The 21,829-nt window shown below is 39.1% G+C and overlaps 1 protein-coding gene across 7 annotated transcripts in view; it reads right to left on the minus strand.

The window, feature by feature from the left end:
• Window positions 1-895: 895 nt before the first annotated feature.
• The window catches only part of SGK3 (serum/glucocorticoid regulated kinase family member 3), a 74,538-nt gene continuing 53,604 nt past the window's right edge, over window positions 896-21,829 (minus strand). For all 7 annotated transcript variants that reach the window (XM_056110976.1, XM_056110966.1, XM_056110985.1 and 4 more), the window contains 9 exons: window positions 19,871-19,954; window positions 19,609-19,740; window positions 15,065-15,177; window positions 14,941-14,977; window positions 14,263-14,349; window positions 10,387-10,482; window positions 7,725-7,880; window positions 3,506-3,595; window positions 896-1,509 (listed from right to left, as the gene is read on the minus strand). In XM_056110976.1, coding sequence (XP_055966951.1) covers window positions 1,339-1,509; window positions 3,506-3,595; window positions 7,725-7,880; window positions 10,387-10,482; window positions 14,263-14,349; window positions 14,941-14,977; window positions 15,065-15,177; window positions 19,609-19,740; window positions 19,871-19,954 — 966 coding nt within the window. In that variant the 3' untranslated portion in view covers window positions 896-1,338. The remainder of the gene's footprint in view (window positions 1,510-3,505; window positions 3,596-7,724; window positions 7,881-10,386; window positions 10,483-14,262; window positions 14,350-14,940; window positions 14,978-15,064; window positions 15,178-19,608; window positions 19,741-19,870; window positions 19,955-21,829) is intronic.

Below are 21,829 nucleotides of genomic sequence, written 5' to 3' on the forward strand. Positions count from 1 at the left end.
AATCTAACAGAAGCAGACTAACTCTCCCTATTTTACTGAATGTTTTTGAGTAAAGGGCATTGGTGTGAAGTATAGAGAACATTTGTTCTTGGAATCTAAATCAGGTCACTAAATTTTCAGTGTTTCCTACAAAACTTGGAAAACCTCTAAACTAAGATCAGAATTCCAATAAAGATATTCCTTTAAAATTTTCTGTAATATTTTCTTTTACAATTAATTACAAGTTAAGTGGTTAAGAATTTTTAGATTTTTTTGTACTTATACTAAGATAAAATGACTAAGGATCTGTTTAAATTATTTTAAAATTTTGTCACATTGTAGTGAAACTGTATATATTATATTGACTAATAATTTGCTATCCTATATTTAAATTCTCATTTAGATAAAATGATTATATTGACTCAAAATCTGCAATTCTCCATTTAAATTCTCAATTAGGCAAATACTCTAGAGAGCTCAAATCTTTACCTATCAACTCACCAGAAAAGATAATTCTGAATAGATAGAATTTGCCAAAGCATATACCACAATTTAGACTCTATGTAACAGCAAACTAAACATTAAAAAAAAATAAATGCATTAATTAATATAAAACACAAGACACAGAGACATTCATTTTTGGCACCACCTTAAAAAAATCCAGCAGTATTTTATTACCCCTTCAGATCTCTGGGAATACTTACAATTTCTATCAAACTTTATTTTTCTTTCAGACAAAAAAGTCATAGATTTGAATTATTTTTCAAAAGCAAAGGATTTCCTTTTGTTACTCCTTTATTTGAGCTGCAGAATGCAAAATGCTGATCAGCAGCCAATGTATTATGTTTTTATATTTTTAATCCTACTAAGAACTTGTTATGTCTGTTATTTATTATGGAAAAATATGTTTTGTTCCTGAAACAATCATGTACCACTTGCATAGTTCTGATCTGAGAATAAAGGTAAAGGTATTGAGTTACAAAGGCATTCATATATATTAACTGAATTGAAAGAAGACTATTGAAAAACAGTCTATCTCAGGTAGAGGTTAGTGTAAACTCAGAGGAAAATAAACAGTCAATAGCAAAAGTTTTCTTAAAAATAGGTTAATGCTAAGAACAATAGCTCTTTAAACTTGTTTAAAAATAAGCATAATAAACAAGAATACAAATTTAATTCAAAACAGCTCTTTGAAATGCCCTATTTTCTTGCATACAGCAGAAAATACATTTTTCATAGTTTTCAACATTACATTAGAAATGAGGCACTAGTTAAACATATTTGAATATTCACACAAACAGGAGCTTCAGTCCTACTCATAGGCTTATATGTACTCAATGCTTCCTGGATGGCAAAATGTTACAGAAATAAGTCTTCTGAAGGAGGAGCATAAGAGAAACCAAGAAAAGCATCATCTGCCTCCAGCACACTGGCGTTCACTATAGAATAATCAGAAGACACACACACAGAGTAAGGAACTGTTTCTTCCGTAAACGCTGTATCGAAGTTCCTGATATCATCTGGTCCTGCCTAAAACAACAAAAGCATATTATTATCACATTACCTTTTTTCTTTTTCCCATATTTCTAGTTCTGTATGAATTTTTGTGTTTAAACTGACAAGTTTAGATATCTTCCTATGGCATTAGGGCGTTTGCCTTGCATGCAGCCAACATGGCCGACCCGAGTTCGATTCCTCCGCCCCTCTCGGAGAGCCCGGCAAGCTACTGAGAGTGTCTCGCCCGCACGGCAGAGCCTGGCAAGCTCCCCGTGACGTATTCGATATGCCAAACACAGTAACAACAAAATCTCCAATGGAGACGTTACTGGGCCCGCTCGAGCAAATCGATGATCAACGGGAGGGCCTATGGCATTAGCTGGGGGGAGGGTCACTGCTTTGAAGTAGCTCCTGTAGGTACATGGGGGAACCATGTGATGCTCAGGATCAAATTTCGGCCTCCCACATGCAAGTCATAAGTTCCAGTCCTTTGAGCAACTTCATCATTTTCTGGAGACATTTTCTGATTTTCCTTTCTGCAGACTTATAATTTGTGTTTTATTTTCTGTCCTCCTAGTGAAGGTTCTCTTAAGACAGGGTAAGAAGAGAGAAGGCTGAGGAAGGATAGCATGCATAACAGTCCTTATCTATGTTAATTTAGATGAATCTCAGGTCCAAAAACCTGAACCTCTTTCTCTACAAATCTCTATAACTCTAGGTTTAGAAAAGGGGCCCAAGTAAGATAGCATTTTGCATTTAGCTTCCCCAGAATGCCTGCCAATCTAGTTTCTGAATTCTGGGAAGGTAAAGCCTTTTGACAGATGAGTTAATGAGCCCTTTTGAAGAATTAAGGGTTACAAAGAAAACCATGAAATGGAATTCTCCTGCTGTTGCAGAAACATGAAGCTTTTGGTGAAGATACTTTTGGCTACAGCAGCCCAAGGGACCAGAAGACTTGGAAAATGAAGCACAGGTGCTAGCTGGGTTGAAGGTAGCAGTTTTAATTCTCCAATAGGCAACTTATTGGACCACCTGAGTGGTTCCTGAGTTATTCACAATGTGGAAAACAACAGTACAAGATCGTAGAATTGTCACACATGTACTGAGAACAGTTTTTGTGAATATCTTTTTCATACCCCAACTAACTTTATGGCCTTTTCTTTTTGTCTGTTAGGTGAAAATAATTACGATTCATAACTTTAAAAAGTCACTTATATTTATTTTTCTGTTACTACACTTTCTTTGGGGGCCACCTCCCAAGTGATGCTCAGGGGTTCAGGTGTATATATATTAACTTATTGAATTCATCCCTTTCTTATGTAAGTTTCAGTTAACATACTGGAGATATGTTTAATTAGTCTAATATAACTATGTGCTGGAGCGATAGCACAGTGGGGGGGGGGGGGCTTGCATGAGGCCGACCCAGGTTCAATCCTCTGCTTGTCCCAGAGAGCCTGGCAAGCTACCCAGAGTATCTTGCCCGCACGGCAAATACTGGCAAGCTACCCATATTTGATATGCCAAAAACAGTAACAAGTGTCACAATGGAGACATTACTGGGCCGGCTTGAGTAAATAGATGAACAAAGGGAGGACAGTGACAGTGACAATATAACTATAATCTTACTTGTCATCTTCACGTTGTCAGATAATAGATAATACTGAGTAACATATTCCACAAATATTTAGGTACTGATTCAACTCATTCAAGTGAGAAATTTGGAAGGCAGGATATTTAAACAGTATTCACTCGTGGTGATACCTGCCCTGGCTCTGTGGGTGCTACGGTTCAATGTGCTGGTGACAAGGTGCTGCTGGATCAATGGTTCTAGGGGCCACCTGGGACAACCCTGATGGTGTGGGGCAAGAGGAGTGTCATGTGCTGCTGGGGATCAAACTCGGGGCCCTTGCATGCCAGATGTGTACTCCAGTTCTCTGATCTATCTCCCTGGCCCCTTAAGTTATATTTTGATATGTATTGCTAAAATTAGGATTAAGTATTTTAAAAAGAAGTTTAAACATACACTTACCACATTAGGATTAAATGGTGGTGGAATCTTCTTTTGTACAAGGTCAGTCCAGCTGAGCGATTCAAAAAAAGGATGATTCTGAATTTCCAGCTACAATATTAAAGAAAAAACAGATTTTAGTTCCATGATTTCTTTATTTTTATAACATCTATTAATTTACACAATTACTACCTTTATTTTATTTAAGTGGCCAACAAAAAAATTTTAACTGAAGTTGAAAATACTGAAAAACTTTATGAAACCAAGCCAATAAAACTTTGTCCCTCAATAATTCTTTTTGTTTGGGGGTTATATCTTGCAGTGCTCAGGGCTTATTCCTGTCTCTGTACTCAGAGATCAGTCCTGGCATGGTTGGGGACTACAGAGGCTGTAGAGGATGGAGCCTACGCCAGCTGCATCCAAGACAAATTTCTTACATTCTGTACTATTGCTCTGGTCCCTCAATAATTATTTTTATGTACACATTTATCACATCCACGAAGAACAGTTTAGTGGAAATATACTAGATCAGACATAAAAAACATAACAAAATTATATCCTCTTCACAGTCAAAGTTTATTCTTAAGTAAAACTGTGGCCAACAATTTTGCCCTGAATACTTCATGGATTATTTTAAGATCACTAAAAATACAAAAATAAAAAGGGTAGGACAAGAATAAAGTATTACATATGTTTAATGAATTATTACCTTGAATAGAGTTGGCTAAAAAAGAAGGTAGAATACGAGAGTTTCACAGTGTGACAGAGGTACAATCAAGGAGATGAGCTCGGTACCCAAACAGAATTCTACCCTAGATTGATAGTTAGAAATTGATACCTGGCAGGTATCACCAGGAGTGGGTCCCTTGGTTCGCTGAGTACTGCTTAGGCATCCTGCCTTACAAATTTCTCAACTGAATGAAACTGAATCAGCACCTAAATATTTGTGGAATATATTAATCAGGGCTGGAGCGATAGCACAGCAGGTATGGCATTTGCCTCGCACGTGGCAGACCAGGGTTCAATTTCTCCACCCATCTCGGAGAGCCTGACAAGCTACCGAGAGTATCCCACCCACACTGTAGAGCCTGGCAAGCTCCCTGTGGTGTATTCGATATGCCAAAAACAGTAACAACAAGTCTCACAATGGAGATGCTACTGGTGTTCACTCGAGCAAATCAATGAACAACGGGACCACAGTGCTACAACAGTGCTACAGTGCTACCACTGATTATGTCCCCAAAATGTTACTCAGTATTGTCTAATTTCTGACAACTTGAAGATAATAAGCAATTATAAATTATGATCTCTACCTTTTCCATCCAAGGTACTATGACAGTATATCAAGTAAGACCTAAGCAGTCTGGTGGGGTAAAGAAGACTTCTTAGCAAGTTAGAGAGACAGTGCTGGGGTTGAGGTGCCTGCCTTATATGTGACTGAGCAGGACTCCATCCCACACATTAGTTCCCTGAGTATCACAGGGAGCACAGAGCTGGAAACAGGCTCCAAGTCTGAGAAAGTGGTATCTGAGCAAAGGATGAGTGAAAATGAACCAGATGGGAAAAAAAAGGGGGGGGTGGGAGAGAAAACATTCTAGGCAGATTATGAAAGCCCTGGGCTTGAAAAGAGAGAAGTTCAGTTAAGAAAATAAAATATGTGCCCAGGATGTGACTTCACCGGAGAGCAGATACCTTGTATGTATGAGACCTTAGATTTGAACCCTGGTGCAAAACCCCCCACCCCAACCAAACAAACAACCCTGCCCCCTTCCCCTGAAAACCAGGGAAAAAGATAAAATTAGCTATTTATGCTATAGTTGTAATATCAGGGAGGAAGGAAACTGTTGCACAATGTGGCAAATAGGTTATTTTGTGAACTTCATTCTAAGGATTTGGGCATTGAAAAATGGGTAGAGGAATGTGATAACGTGTGTGTGTGTGTGTGTGTGTGTGTGTGAGCGCGCGCGCGTGCACACATGTCATGTTTAGCGTTTTCTGTTTTTGAGGTGCTGGAGCAGGGACTGGGACCACTACCTGTAACACTTGGCATATGGGTGCAGGCCTGAGTGTTCAGTGCTCAGGCCGGTGACACAGTATTGCCTGGGCCTGGCTGAGCTGGGGTCACCAGGGTCATCCCCCAAGTGGTGCTCTAACTCTAATGGGCAGATGTACTGGAAGGTTACCATTAGGAAAAACAAAACAAAGTAAACCTCCCCAACAACAAATTGAAGATGAAAATGCTAGGAAAAAAAGACTGCGGTCAAGACAGAGTCTGGGAATGGGACAGACTTCGGAGCCACATACAAGACTGAAACTAAAGGAAGAAAAAGAGTCAAGAGTGGCATAATCTGAACAACCTGAAGAACGATGGTTATCATCTGGTAAGATGGGGCACAGTATAGGGTAGTGAGCAGGAGTCCAATTTTGAACACTAGTGTTCAGAGTACTCTTAAGTAATTACTTTGTGGTAGAATGAGAATGGAGAATTTGAAAAGGGAGAATGCAGAGACAGAATTCATACAGAAACCTTAAAAAGAGCGCGCGCGTGCGCGCACACACACACACACACACACACACACACACACACGGAGTATTACTTGCAGAACAGCAGGGCTGAAGATTTCTCGTTTGTTTTGAGAAGCAGGTGGCTTGATGATAGTTACTTTTTCCCCCTTTTTGGGTCACACCGGACGATGCTCAAGGGTTACTCCTGGCTTTGCACTCAGGAATTACTCCTGGCGGTGCTCCGGGTACCATATGGGATGCTGGGAATCAAACCCAGGTTGCCTGTGTGAAAGGCAAACACCCTACCTGCTGTACTATTGCTCCAACCCCGATGGTTACTTTTTAATTGGAAGAAACCAGAACCAAAGGCAGAGCTATCCATGCAGGAGTAGACAAAACAAAAACAAACAAACAAAAAGCATACAAAGAATTTCCTGCAGAGAGCTTAGATGTAATGTACATTCAACACAGACCTTTCTGAGGAATTTAAATGAATTTAAAATTTCATATTCTTCAATAATTCAATGAATTTACTGATACTATGGGCTGGAGCGATAGCACAGCGGTTGGGCATTTGCCTTGCAACCAGTCAGCATGGCCGACCCAAGTTCAATTCCTCCGCCCCTCTCGGAGAGCCCGGCAAGCTACCGAGAGTATCTCGCCCGCACGGCAGAGCCTGGCAAGCTCCCCGTGATGTATTCGATATGCCAAACACAGTAACAACAAAGTCTCCAATGGAGACATTACTGGGCCCGCTCGAGCAAATCAGTGAATAACGGGAGGACAGTGACAGTGACAGTGACTGATACTATAAATGGTTAACTGTACTAGCAACTTAATTATCCCGATTTTAAAGAGAGAGAGAGAGAGAGAGAAAAAAAAAACCTCCTACAGACTCCATTATTATCTCAAGGTAATGTCACCAAATTCTCGAAGCCGGGGGGAGGGGGGGGGGGCCTGAGAAGGCAGATGATTTAATATTAATTTTTGGCAAAAAGCATTATTATCTCATGTAAGAAGGCACTTATTATACTTATTAAATAAAATGATTTAAAACTAAAAACCTGTATCTGTGGGTTTTTTTTTTAAGGGATGGAAGGGAAAATTCTTTTTTTTTTTTTTTTTTTGCTTTTTGGGTCACACCTGGTGATGCACAGGGGTTACTCCTGGCTCTGCACTCAGGAGTCACTCCTGGCGGTGCTCAGGGGACCAGATGGGATGCTGGGAATCGAACCCGGGTCGGTTCTGTGCAAGGCAAACGCCCTACCTGCTGTGCTCTTTCTCCAGCCCCTGGAAGAAAAGATTCTTATAAATAAAATTAAAATTAGAAATTAGGAGGGGTATGGGCCAGTGACAGCACAGTTAGGACTCCTTGTGTTACATGGCTTTGAATTTGATTCCATATGTCAAAGGCAAGGCAAGTGCTTGATCTTTGTATTAATCTCTCTAGCCATGGTACATTTTTTTCCCCCACATGAGTTTAATTCTACTTTATTCTTTTGGAAGTGGGTGTTTGGGTTCTACCCTGTGATGCTCAGGGTGGTGGTGTCGGGAAATGCACTGAGCTTTTGCAGAGCAAGTGCCTTAATCCCCGTACCAGTTCTCTGGCCTCCTGCCTATGGTACTTTTCTTAAGAGCAGTTTTCTTCCCATTTAATTCCACATAACATAAGAAACTATATTCTTTTTTTTTCAAATGAACCTGAACAAAGTGGTATTAAGAAAGATATACATACAAAGTCTTCTTTGGCACCAAGTCGATTCTGCCTGTTTTTTTCCAGGAGTTCCTCCAGAATGGACCAGGCTGTGAGGCTCACTCCGGGCCTCAGACTCAGGGGCTTGTGAAGAATATTGTCATACATTTCAGCAACATCTCGGCAATAAAAAGGAGGCTAGTTATAAAAATAAAATAAAATTAGTATTTACTGAAGAATTTGAAATGGAGCTAAAGAATAGTTGGCGTTGGCTCTGGGTATTTTTTTCTTTCTTTTTTGCATAACACTGGGGGTGCTCAGGGTTTACTCCTGGCTCTGCTCAAGAATCACTCCTGTCTTGTCAGGGAACCTTATATGGTGCCAGGGTTGAAAACGGTGCCAGCTGCATGTAAGACAGGTGCCCTAACTCCAGCTCTACCTTTCTGGTCCCTGGATTTGACTCTGATCTACATAGAGCAGACTAGATCTGGATGCTTGAAGGCTCTCTGCAGAAGGACTTTGACATGAAGAAATTTAAAAATCCAAGTTCACAAACTTAGTAAACATAATTCACAAAAGGAATGAAATCTAATTTGTTCAATATAATCTTATAAACAGGTATCCATTGTATAAAATTTTATAAAACTCTCATCATAGACATCCAAAGAGAATTACTGAAAACAGAAATTCATTTCAGATGAAATATTAAATAATTTCCTGCAACTTAGGAATAAACTACTTTCAAGGGAGAATTCTAAGGTTCGAGTTACTGGTTATGATTCAGTGGCAGAGCACGCGTCTTGCATGTGAGACACCAGGTTTCAAACCCAGTATCACAAACACACACAAAATAAAATTTTCATTCATTTTTAAAAAGCTAATGTAACATAGAGCTAATCTAAGTCTTACTAATAATGTATGCTTCTTCTGAATCAATTAATTTTATATAAAGCAATAATTTTATACTTTGGAAGTCTTCTGGGGAAATTCACAGGATGCAAGACTAACAAGATGGCAAACACTTAGCATTTGAAAGTGAAACATAAAGTGGTTGCTAGTCACTGTCACTGTCCTCCCGTTGTTCATCGATATGCTCGAGCAGGCCCAGTAACGTCTCCATTGTGAAACTTGTTGTTACTGTGCGGGCGAGATACTCTAGGTAGCTTGCCGGTCTCTCCGAGAGGGGCGGAGGAATCAAACCTGGGTAGGCCAGGTCAGCCGCATGCAAGGCAAATACCTTACCTGCTGTGCTATCGCTACACGTTGTTAGTATAACCACAAAATCTTATAAGAAGCAGGTAATAGTTGAGAGACAGTACTGGCTATCTTACAAATCTAACTTTCAAAGTTAGCAGTATCAAATAAACAGGGTAATTATGTACCACATGTTTCGAATTTTGTTGGGAGCTTCTCTGACTAAAAAGCAAAATGAGAAAACTAAGCCCTGGCTCTGTCTCAGCTGATGTGATTGTTAATTTAGAAGTGGGGCACCAGCACAGGGGACAGAGACAGAACAGAATAGAAATGATGAACACTTATGGGACCATAGAGGGAACAAAAAGATTAATCTCTAAATATTTTTGAAAGCTTAAAGAAAAACATGCAGTATTCCCATAAGGACATGTAAATGAACTAAAATGCCTGACATGTTTGCTTTAGGTTAGTATGATATTAACTCAATGTCGTAAAACAGCTTCACTCAGGTTAAACAGAAGCTCTGGCTAGCCTCTGTGTCTGCAGTTAATGAAAACTGGGGAAAAAATGATTACATAGTAAACATTACTTATTTTCAATGAAATATTTAAGAGGTGGTGTATTTATGGTGATCACAGGAGTTCCTAGGGTTGGAAAACATAAAGCACTTTATACAAATTAAATTAAAAAAAAAAACTTAAGGAAAACCAAAAGGTATTACCTCCTGAAAAGACTGAAAATCCTTTTTCTTTCTATCTTTTTAAAACTGGGCAGAATGTGCTTGCTCTTTCAAGCCTGTGTTCTCCCTTGCAGAAGTATCTTTCTGCTTTTTCCCCATTTGGAGGAGCACATATACTTCTTTCTCTCTCCTCATATCTAAGAAAATTTTGTTCAATAAAAACTCTCCTACTTCACAGACACACAGACAAACACATAAACACAAACTGGGCAGAATGATTGATTAAAATAGCAAAGTTTCATGGTATCATTAAAAAATAATGTTTTTGTTTTTTGGATCACACCTGGTTGTGCTGAGGGCTCACTCTTCATTCTATACTCAGGGATCAAACCTGGGAGGGCTTGGAGGAATAGAACCCAGGTTAGCTATGTACAAGGTAAACTGCTATACTCTTGCTCTGGCCCTGAAAGATTAATGACATTTTAATGTTAAGATTAGGTATCTCAGGATCTGCTTAGCTTGAGTGCATGTGCATGATCATGAGTTTAAATATGGCACCTGCGCATGCTGGGTGTGGTTCTCATACATTAAAAAAAAAAACCAAAAAAACTATTTATCTCTAAAAGATACAAGAGGGATCAGAAAAACTGAAGTGGTGATTAGTATGAAAGAGACGTAATCAAAATAAAACATTAACAACAAAGAAAACCCTTTTATTTTTGTACGATCCCTAATTTTTTTTAACTAACTTAACCATGGGTAATATCCTGTTGAGTATTCATAAGATTAACAGAAAAATTAATTTTAATAACAAAAGGTAAAATAACATACCAATCCATACAGCATTTCATACAGAACAGCACCAAGGCACCACCAATCAACAGTATTGTCATAAGGCTGTTTTTTGATGACTTCAGGTGCAAGGTACTATAGAAAAGATAAATTATTAGAGCAATTCAAATAGCTCAAGACAAAACTTAGAAATTATCCCCCCAGTATTGTCAAAACAACAATCACAACCATATCTAGTAGTATCTAGAATTTTCAACTGGTTAGCTATTCTTAACACCAGTAGTTATTAGGTAGTGGAACTTCTCAGATTCAACTGTGAGATATTCAAGATACACATACTCAAACATTTTCCCCAGAACTGGGATGCAGCTAAGACAAAGAGGAAGCAAATGAAGATTCTATAATACTGTAATAGGTAAAATAATACCATAAAGCAGGTATTTTGTGAAGGAAATCTTTCACAAGATTAATTCATATAGTCTCTGGACATAATTTATAATTGTCTTGAAGAAAGATTTTTTTGGGGGAGGGTGGTCCTGAACAGTGTTCATGGGGCAAAAGGGCCACTATGGGCCACACCTGGCCAACTGAGTCAGAAGGCTCTATGTTAAGGCCCCACAGAGCCAAGGGTTACCAGGGCCACACACACACAGTGGGGCTTGCGGAGGCCAGTCAGTGTTGGGATTAAACTTGGGCCCACCAAACGCAAGTCATGCATTCCAGTCCTACTGAGCTACCTACCTGGCTCCTAAGGGAAAAAAGTCTTAAAGTGGCCACTATAATCCTTTTTACTCTTTTTACTGAGTGAATTCCAATTTTAAGAAGCCCAACATGAGCCAGGGAGATAGCTCAACGGGCTGGAGTGTGCCTTTTCCCAAGCAGGTGGCCTGGGTCTGATCCCCAGCACTGAAGGCTTTCTTTACCCACTCCCCATTCAGGCTCCAGGAAATGAGCCTGAAATAGCTTCTGAGCACCAAGTGAGGCCCACAAAACAAAACAAAAAAATAAATGGCAATCTCTAAAATATTATTTAGAAAAGTTGTGTAAGTTATTAAATAGCTACTAACATTTTAATTTGTAAAAAAATGTAAACTAATCAGTTTCATGTATGTGTATATTATATGTATATATATGTATGTATATGAAGGTGAATTTAAATTTTAAGTTAAAAAAATACGGGCTTTGGGGCTGGAGTGATAGCACAGCAGGTAGGGCGTTTGCCTTGCATGCGGCTGACCCAGGTTCGATTCCCAGCATCCCATATGGTCCCCTGGGCACCGCCAGAAGTCATTCCTGAGTGCAGAGCCAGGAGTAACCCCTGACAATCGACGGGTGTGACCCAAAAAGCAAATAAATAAATAAATAAATAAAAGGACTTTTGTCTCCTGACAAAAACAACAAAGCAGAGCTAGAGTGACAGTACATCAGGTGCTTGCCTTGCATGCGAATGACCCAGGTTTGATCCCCGGGTGCAGAGCCACTATAACCCCTGAGCATCACTGGAGTATGGCCACCAAACAAAACCAAACCAAAAATTCAACAATGGCTAAAAAGCCCACCCAAGCTTCTGCCTATATATAAACATTAAGAGTTGGAAATGTGGCAAGGTAGTGGAGAGCCTGCTTTGCATGTATCGGCCCCAAGATCAATTCCCACACCAAAACTAAATAAAGTGTCAATATAATATTTTATTTAAAATTATTCTTTTGTTTTGGGATTCACACCTGGCCATGCTCAGGGAACCATATGGGGTGCTGGACTGTGATTTAACTCAAGTTGTCCACAGTGGGTAAGGCAAGTGTCCTACCCACTATAGTATCTTTCCAGTCCTAACAATGTTACTATTTAACCATTTACCATATTTTCTTTGGCTCATTAAAAAAATCAGATTTGACACTCTTTCCCAGAGGGCATCGGCAGGATGGCTCCAGGGAGGCTACAGCTGGATGGGCACCAGCGGTGAGGGCCCTGCATTGCTCTGCACAGTCCCCTGCCTCTCCATACCCAGCTGGCAGCTGCTGGCCCAGGCCAGTGCCTAGGTGCTGGGCTTTGGCATCTGGATGCTGCCCGGGCCCCAGGGAACAGAATAAACATCTGCCTTGTGGTTAGAAGTTTACATGGCAAGAGTGCTACATGGTGGGATGAGCATCTCTCTGAAGACAATGTCTCCTTTTTGAAGAAACTGGTTTCTAATGAAAATAAGGCCCAGTTAACAAGTAAACTGTGACCGCTGAAGGATGAACTGTGGCCTATACACCCTTGGGAACCAGGTTCCTCTACAGTAGGACACGTTGCTCTGAAGCTGGGCATGATGCCTCTATGGACCAAAGATGGCCAAAAGCATGTGGTCACACCGCTCCAGGTGAAAGATTGTCAAGTCCTAAAGTATACTCCAAAGAAAAACTATGATGGAAAAATAGCAATCTTAACCATAGGAGGAAAAAACATTTCACAAATCTCCAGCTATGTTGGTATTTTACTGAGAACTTGGACTGCCACCAAGCAGAAGTGAAATTCTTTCGTGTAACAGATAATGATGTAATTAAGCCAGGCACTCCTCTTTATGCTGCTCACTTTCGTCCAGGACAGTATGTAGATGTGATGGCGAAAACAATCGGTAAAGGTTTCCAAGGTATTGTGAAAAGATGGGGATCTTAAGGCCAACCTGTGACTCATGATCAAAGACCCACAGGAGACCTAGAGCTACTGCAACTGGTGATACTGCCAGAGTCTGGCCTGTAACTAAAATGCCAGGAAAAATGGGAAAAGTAGATAGAACATCATGTGGGCTAAAAGTGAGGAGAATCAATACAAAGCACAATATCATCTATGTAAATGGCTCTGTGTCTGGATATAGAAATTGCTTAGAAAGATCAAAAACTCTAAACTGCCTGCATATAAGGATTCCTGTAGAAACCTACCTTTCCCTGCATATTTCCCTGATGGCGATGAAAAAAAATTTCCAGAAGATTTGTATAATGAAAATGTGTGCCAGCCCAGCATACCTTCTACCACCCTTGCTACCACCCTTGCCTGAGTCAGTAGATAGGGCAGAGATTTTTGATGGATGGAGTTGGGAATTCTGTTTTCCTTACGAAGCCACATAGACCAGGTATGTTAAAGGTGTAAACACAGCCTTTATCTTTCAACTGAATTGTGTTGGAAAAAATAATATCAAACATACTAGCCAAGAAGAATGGATATGCCAAATGTAGAGGCACTGGCTGTTTCCTTACTGACAGAATATGAGCTTTATGCTTTTCTACTATGTATTTCCAGTTCATCATGTTTATAAATATAACTTCTGTAATTAAAAATATAGATTTATTAATTCACATATTATATAATTCATTCATTTTAAGTGTATAGTTTACTGGTTGTTAGAATATTCAGTTATGCAAATATTAGTAACATAAATTTTATCCAATTCTCATTGCTAACTTTAATTCCCTATTCTGGGCCATACCCAGTGATGCTTGGGGGAGCTTCTGGCTTAATGCTTGGGAGGAGTCACTCCTAGTGGTACTTGGGGTGCAAGGGCTGGAACCTTGGGCTTCTGAGTGCAGAGCACATGCCTAGTTCCTTGAGTTTCTCCCAGGTCCCATTTTTTATTTTTTTTTAATAAAAATTAGAGATACAATCATATGCTTTAAAAAGTCTAAGATAAACTGCAACATTAAAACAATTAACTATAATTTAACTGAGTTAGTCAAAAGCATTTGCGATCTCAACCACAGTTAAAATCGTAAGTCATTAATTAACATTAAAAATGTCTGCGAGGAATGATAATATTTACAACTAGCTGGAAATAGAAACAATGATATTTGACTTTTATGATTCTAAATTTTGGATTTGTGATCAAGATCTGCACCTTACATACGGTTATATGAATAACAAATGAGACATATTTCTTACCTCTGGTGTCCCACAAAATGTTGTTGTGGTGTCAGATATAGCAATTCCTTCTTTACAAAGTCCAAAATCTGTTAAGACAACATGTCCCTGACAAAATCAGGGGTAGTAAGATCAAAAAAAGCACAGACACATATTGATAATTTTATTATTTTGAAATAATTATGGACCCACAGGAAATTGCAGAAAGAATTTTATAAGCCCCCCATTTGGGATACCCTATATACCCCCAAATGCCAACATATTATATAACAATAATAATACTAAAATTGGGAAGCTGACATTGGCACAATAATGCTAACAAGATGGTCAATCATATTCAGCTTTCACTATTTTTTTTTTTTACAAGCACACATTTGTTTGTGTGTATGTGTAGTTTGGTGCAAAAGAGATATATGGGTCTGTTTACTAGCACAATCAATATGAGTGTCTAACACTGTAAAGAAACAAACGAATTTCATTTTAATACCATCCAACTTTGCACACCCACATGAATGTTTGTCCCTGGTCTCTGGCATCCACAAATCTGTTCCCCATGGCTGTTTTATTCTTCCGGGAATGTTACAGAAATGTAACCATCACCATGTGATATGGAAACTTAGAAACTGAATTTCCCCCTTTTAAGTGTAACAGCAAAGTACACACTAAGACCTAGTAGACTGTTATTAAGTCAGTACTTACTACGGAATCCAAAAGAATATTTTCTGGTTTCAAGTCTCTATCAAATTAAAAGAAAAACAAAAGTGAATGTTAAATGAAATAGAGGAATAAAGACATTTTTACAAATGGTATTTACAACACTTACCTGTACACTATCTTGATGGAGTGCAAGTAACCCAGAGCACTGGCAATTTCAGCAGCATAAAATCTAGCTCTGTGTTCAGGAAAGGACCGTTCTCTTTGTAAGTGAAAAAAAAGCTGCAAAATTGGAGGGGAGGAGGGTATGTGATATGAGCATTTGATTAATTCACAGAGAAGTAAAAACAAATATATTCTATAAATATAAACAACATCACTGACCCTCCCCCCCCAGCCCCTCACGGTGGCCCTGGTACTGATTAACCTGAGCAGGCATTTGTCAGCAGGCCCTAAGACGGAACCCTCCTGCCCAGACAGATGAGTATTGCTGATAGTAATCCTGGAGTCCTCTGATCTCAGCATCAAAGGCCCCTGCATTACACCCTAATAACAGTAGGCAACAACAATACAAGAGGATCTCTTGTCGTTTTTCTTTCTACCTTCATTTGGGGGGAAGGTCTGGTTTGGGGGCTACACCCTACAGTGCTCAGGGACCACTCCTGGTGGGGCTCAGTGGTCCATAAGGGATGCCAGGGATTGAACCCAGTTTGGCTCGTGCACAAAGCAAGTACCCTACCCATTGTACTATCTCTCGGCCTCCTTCTAGTTTTTATTTCTTCTGGAAAAACAGAAAAAAAAAAAGTTAAACGTGATGAATGACAGTAACCAGCTGAAGCTGAACAAGAGCTGATTCTCCAGTTTATTCTGATACTTCCTAATCATAACTTATTTCTTACAACCAATCCTTTAGTCATCCATTTACTTGTCTGAACAAAGTTTGCTACAGATCTTATTGCAGGTCCCTTAGCTTGTAGGACAAGCTCATTCTACCATGGAGAGCTCCATCTCTTATACCCTTTTTGCCTTTGATTTTTGCCCTTGATTTCTTCACTGTTATTCTTTCAATTTCTGGCCCACGACCTGAATCTACTGCCAGGATTTTAAACACCTTTTCTATTCTATATTAATGCTGCTCATGTGAACATTTCTATCCCAGATCTCTAACTTGCAGCTTCTACTTCGAAGACTTGCTGTCGTCTGCTCTTTCCTACTTCACATAGCCAGCAATGCTACTTCTCTAAAACAGAGTCCCTTATCTTCTCCTACCCATTTTTTAAAAATTATTATTTATATTTTGGTCACTGTGAAACTACAGTTATTCATGGTTGGGTTTCAGGCTACAATGTTTCAACACTGATCCTTTCACCAGTGACCACCTCCCTCTACCGAAGCTCCCCCCTGCACCCCCTTCCCCCACCAACCCCATTTGCCTCCCACCCACCAGTTTGTTTTTATGAGAGGCACTTTTTTATTTTAAAAAAGAAGTTTTTGCACTGTGATTTACAGCATTGTTGCTGCAATGGTTTCACACATAACACTTTACTTAATGCCGCTGATGTAGTCTGAAAGGCAATGGGGTACAATGGAAAGAGGTTTTAGGGCTGACTGGACTTTAGTATGCAATTCACTTTACTTCTCTAATTTTCAAAAACTGTCTTTTTTCCTCAATCTTTTAAAGGTCATGGTGAAGATCAGTTCTAACAGAGCCAGTAAGAATAGTTAAATGGGCGCTAACCTGGGATTCACCTGAACTGCTCTTTTACCCATAACCACTTATATCTAACAAATAAAAAAAATTCTTGTTTTCATCTTAAATTTTTGGAGTAAATATTCCCTCCTTTTTACTTCTCCCACTGCTTTCATTAGCTGTAAATATACAACCATAGTATTCTATTTACTAATCTCCTGATCACAATCTGCTCAATATCGTATTACTAATAAAAACCACCCGAAGTGAAAATATAACAATTCAGCAATAAATAGCTAACACTGCTTACTAAACAAAAGCACTATCTAAGTAATTTATGTTTGCATTATTTGCTCTACCTCATCATTTTGAGGTAGGAAATTAATGAGACGGCTGAGGCTCAACAGTTTGTACCTTAAAACTTATTTGTTTATATTCTGCTAAGCTTCAAAACAGATTTGAAGGGGTCATATAAAATAAATTCACACACAAAATTTTTTAAAAAATCTATGAATGGGAGAAAATTATAGTAATAATATTAGAAGACACATAATGAAATCACATCTTTCCTCCTCCCTTGCTATCCTTTTTCCTCATCTTCATTCCTCTTCTACCTATTACCCCATTCACTCTTCCTCCCATCCCAAAATTCTATTTCATTTTCTTTCCCCCATTATCTTAGTTAAGTGTTATCTTTTAGAAGACAAGCCTACCTCTTTCCACCTTCCACTCAGTTTATGAGCGGTCTCTGTGTAAAAAAGGGCTCAGAAGCAAAGTCCTAAAACAGCATGAAGAAACCACAGATAAAGCAGGAAACTAGTAGTACAGTCTCATCTGCACGATGCCTCACATGATAGTTCAAAGACAAAGAGTGGTACTTCTGTCCAGGATAAATCTAGGGCCCGTCACCTACTAGAACACTGCAACAACAAAAAGTTACTTGACCTCTCTGAGTCTTAATTTCAGTATTTATAAAATGGGTATGAAAAGCTTTTATCTCCCTGAATCGTGAAAACTGCAGTAATATCTGTAAAATAACTTAAAAAAACTTCAATGCATTTTCATTATGTGAGCACCCACACATACAAAACAGAAAACGAGGACTCTCAAAGAGGGAACTGATTACATACTGGAAGGAGAGTGCGTAGGGGGATGTATAATATTATCAATAATAATATAATATAATATATAATCAATATTATACATCCCCCTACGCACCTAGAGAGCGGTTTTGGTTTTTTTGTGGGGGAGGGGTGGGTTGGGTGATACTCAGGAATTATTCCTGGCTCTGTGCTCAAGGATCAGTCCTGGAAAGCTTAGTGGACCAAATGGGGTGCCAAGGATAACACCTGGGTAGGCTGTGTGCAAGGCAAGCACACAACCCATTGTACTATTGTTCCGGGCCTCAACACATCAGGGAGTGCTAAGGCATTTTTATCACAAATAGAGGGGAGTGGCAATGATTCTTTTCCCCAAATGATCTAGGATCATCTTTCAGGTTTGTAGAAGAGCAGAAATTGTTCTTCCTTCTAGTTCCTTTATTCTGTGGTTAAGTATACTACAGTATGGCTGAAATATTCTTTTCTTCTCTGTTCTTAGAACTAGGGGATAAAAAGTCCCCTGAAAGAGCAATAATTTTTGAGGAAGCATGTGGAGGGCTGGATATGTACATCAGACCTTAAAAACTTTTTTGAGCTCATTTATAGGTCAAAGAATAAACAAATGAGAAAGGCAAGAAGACTTAGAAGTAGAGAAATGGGCGGTGATGAGTTGTCTATGTCTTGGATTCAGATGGCCTGAATTCAGTTTCTGGCTATGATACTATAAAGTGACATAACTTGAGCAAATTATCTAACTTCTGGTAACTCAGGTTATTATATTTTATATGTATGGTAAGACTGTTATGAAGTTAAAATAATACAAGAATCAAAGTTCGTGCACATAAGAACATGTCAGCTATTACTATGATAATTACTGCAACAGTATTTTCCAAAATATATTCTAAGATTCTTCTGATTGAGGATATCAATAATTTTTTTTTTTTGCTTTTTGGGTCACACCCAGCAATGCACAGGGGTTACTCCTGGTTCATGCACTCAGGAATTACTCCTGGCGGTGCTCAGGGGACCATATGGGATGCTGGGAATCGAACCCGGGTCAGGCCGTGTGCAAGGCAAACGCCCTACCCGCTGTGCTACCACTCCAGCCTGATATCAATAAATTTTTGTTTGAACATTTGGTTCAAACAAAACGGAGGCTGTGTAGGAAAAATATTTTTTAGAGACACCCTGGTTTTATTTAAAGTGGGACTTCTCAAAGTCTTTAATATGCTGAAACATAGTGTAAGTCACCACGAAACATATTGTTAATCACCAAGGTGATGTAACAGAAAATATTTTCCAAACTGACTTATCCACAAAAACCTTTATTAGATGATTAATAGCCTGCATATCTTTTTGTTTGTTTTGGGATCACACCCAGCAGTGCTCAGGGCTTACTCCTAGTTCTGTGTCAGGGATCACTCTTGGTGGGGCACGGGGAGGCCACCTGGGGTGCCAGGGATCAAACCTAGGTTGCAACATGCAAAGCAAGTGCTCTACCCACTGTACTATCACTCTGACCCTACCCTGTATATTTTAAACAATGATGGGCTAGTGTAATATTTATGTGCAACCAACAAAACAATAATTACCTAAGTAACAAATCATGTTCTCTTCTAAGTTCAGTATTACTAAACTCAGTGGCAAAATGCTTCATGAAGTCAGAAGCTTTATATCCAGGTTCTTCAATGAACCTTCTCATGTACACCATAAACTGCTGTGCATTGTATTTCTCCACATCTTTCACTGGGCTTTGCCAACATCTTAAATACTGCTGCGAATCAACAAATAGCTGCTGATACTAGAAAAATAATCCTTCTGAAGTTTTTATGTAGAACTTTGACTTTATTCTTTATCATCAATACTAGGAAACTAAAGATAAAACTCACTCCCTCCTCCATTAAAAAAAAATTCATAACTCACCTCCCCTCCATTAATAAAATCCAGAACAAAATAAAGCTTTTCAGTTGTTTGGAAAGAATAATGCAATCCAACCAAAAATGGATGTTTCACATTTTTCAAGAGCACATTACGTTCTGCCATAATATGTTTTTGCTGTTAAAAAAAAAAAGAGATGCAAAGTATCAACTTGTTACATGTATAAATATAGAGAGAGAAAAAAAGAGAGAGAGAATAATACTGTTGAGAAGATGAGCTTAGGAGAAACAAAGCTATTTTATCTTACCTCTTTTCTGTTGAGAACAATTTTTTTCTGTAACACTTTGACTGCATAAAATTTTCCATCCAGTTTCCGTTTTGCAAGAAGAACCTGTTATAAAGGATTTATGTGTACTATAAGAAATTTTACTTTGTATAGGATGATTCACTTGCCAATAAAGCAGTATTTCTGTTTTGTAAAACAAAGTCCCGGGGAGACGGTTCAGTGAGCCAGCACAAGTCTTATCAGAGAAATCTACGCACTGAGCATGGCCCTGGCAGTGCTACGCTTTGTGCAGGGAAGCTCTGTTGTGTGTGACCCCAGTGCCACAAGCAATTTCTAGCTGCACCTGAGTCAGGAGTGTGTGTGCGCTGCAGCGGCAGGCTGCAACCCTCAGCAAACACCACCACAACCAAAAAAGATGTCAGAGCACCTTGGTCAGAAAGTGGGACCCTCAGCAAGCACTACAAACAGAAGAAAACTGCAAGTACCACAGCTAGGTGTGTATATGACCCTTAGTCATAACAATGACAAAGGGAAGAAGGAGCAAAAGGTGAAACAAGAAAAAAAGAGCAAATAACATTATAGGTAATAAAGTAAAAAAAAAAAACAACTCAGTGTGAAGATGTCCAGTGCAAAACTGTTAGCATTTTTTCCCTTTCTCATTCGTTTTCTATAATATCTGACTCAATTAAACATTTTTCTCTTTTTATATACTTTTTATTCTTCCTTTTTTTTGTTTTTGCCCTTTTCTAGAACCTCCGAGAGGAGCAGAGGAATTGAACCCGGCTCTGCTGGGCTGGCTGCGTGCAAGGCAAACGCCCTACCTATCTTCCTTGCAATAACACTGGTATACTACCACTTTCTGAATTTTATGTAACTAGAATAATATAAAGCTGTCTCTGGTTTATTTAAAGCATGCAATATTTATGTTGTAACACAGCAATTATTCATACTTTGATGCTGTAATTCTAGAACACTGCACTATATGAATATATCACAATTCATCCATTATTCTGTTTATAATTTTGACTATAAAAAATGATACTTTGAGCCAGAGAGATGGCTCCAAGGGTGCATGCTGTGAATGCGGAAGCCTGGGTTCTACCCCCAACAGTGCCTTTTCCCCTGAGTACCACCAGGAGTGACTCCTGAGCACAGAGCCAGGAGTATCCACTGACCACTGCTAAGGTGTGGTCCAACTTCTCTCTAAATGATGCAATGAATATTGTGGCTTATGTCTTTTCTAGTATATATGTGCACATATTTCTATTGAAAACATAGCTATAAATAGAAAAGTCTTGTAGCAATGCATATATCCAGCCTCAATAATTAACAGAAGTTTTTAATAACATAAAAAAGAAAACATAAGGGACCAGGGCAGTAGTACAGGAATAAGGGCCTTTGGCTTGCATGTAGACAGCCTGAGTTTAATTCCCAGCATCCTATATGGTACCTGGAGCACCATCAGAAGTAATTCCTCAGTGCAGAGGCAGAAGTAATTCTTATGCATTGCCGAAAAACAAAAACATCAGAGAATAAACCTATAGATGGATAAAACTTCTATTTAGTATTACTGGGGCCAGAAAATTGGTACAGTGGGTAAGGTGCTCACCTTGCACACAGCCAACCTGGGTTCAATCCCTGGCATTCCATATTGTTTCCTGAGTACTACTAGGAATAGTCCTGACTATCAAACCAGGAGTAACTAGGTCTCGTCAGGTGTGGCCCAAAACAAACAAAAAACAAAACCCCAAACTTCTCTATAGTACTAAGAGAATTATAAAATCATAACTAAGAAAAATGAGGAAATCACTAAAAGGATATACCATGGTGATGGACTAACTTGATATTGGATTTTTGTGGTTTTTTTTCCATTAAATCACTGAGAAACAGATACAAAGCTGTTCATCACTGCGGTTCAGTCATACCCTCCAACACCCATTCCTTCCCCAGGGTACATTTCCCACCACCAAGGTGCCCACT

The sequence above is a fragment of the Sorex fumeus genome, unplaced genomic scaffold (assembly GCF_029834395.1).
Source record: "Sorex fumeus unplaced genomic scaffold, SorFum_2.1 ptg000002l, whole genome shotgun sequence".
Taxonomy (NCBI): domain Eukaryota; kingdom Metazoa; phylum Chordata; class Mammalia; order Eulipotyphla; family Soricidae; genus Sorex; species Sorex fumeus.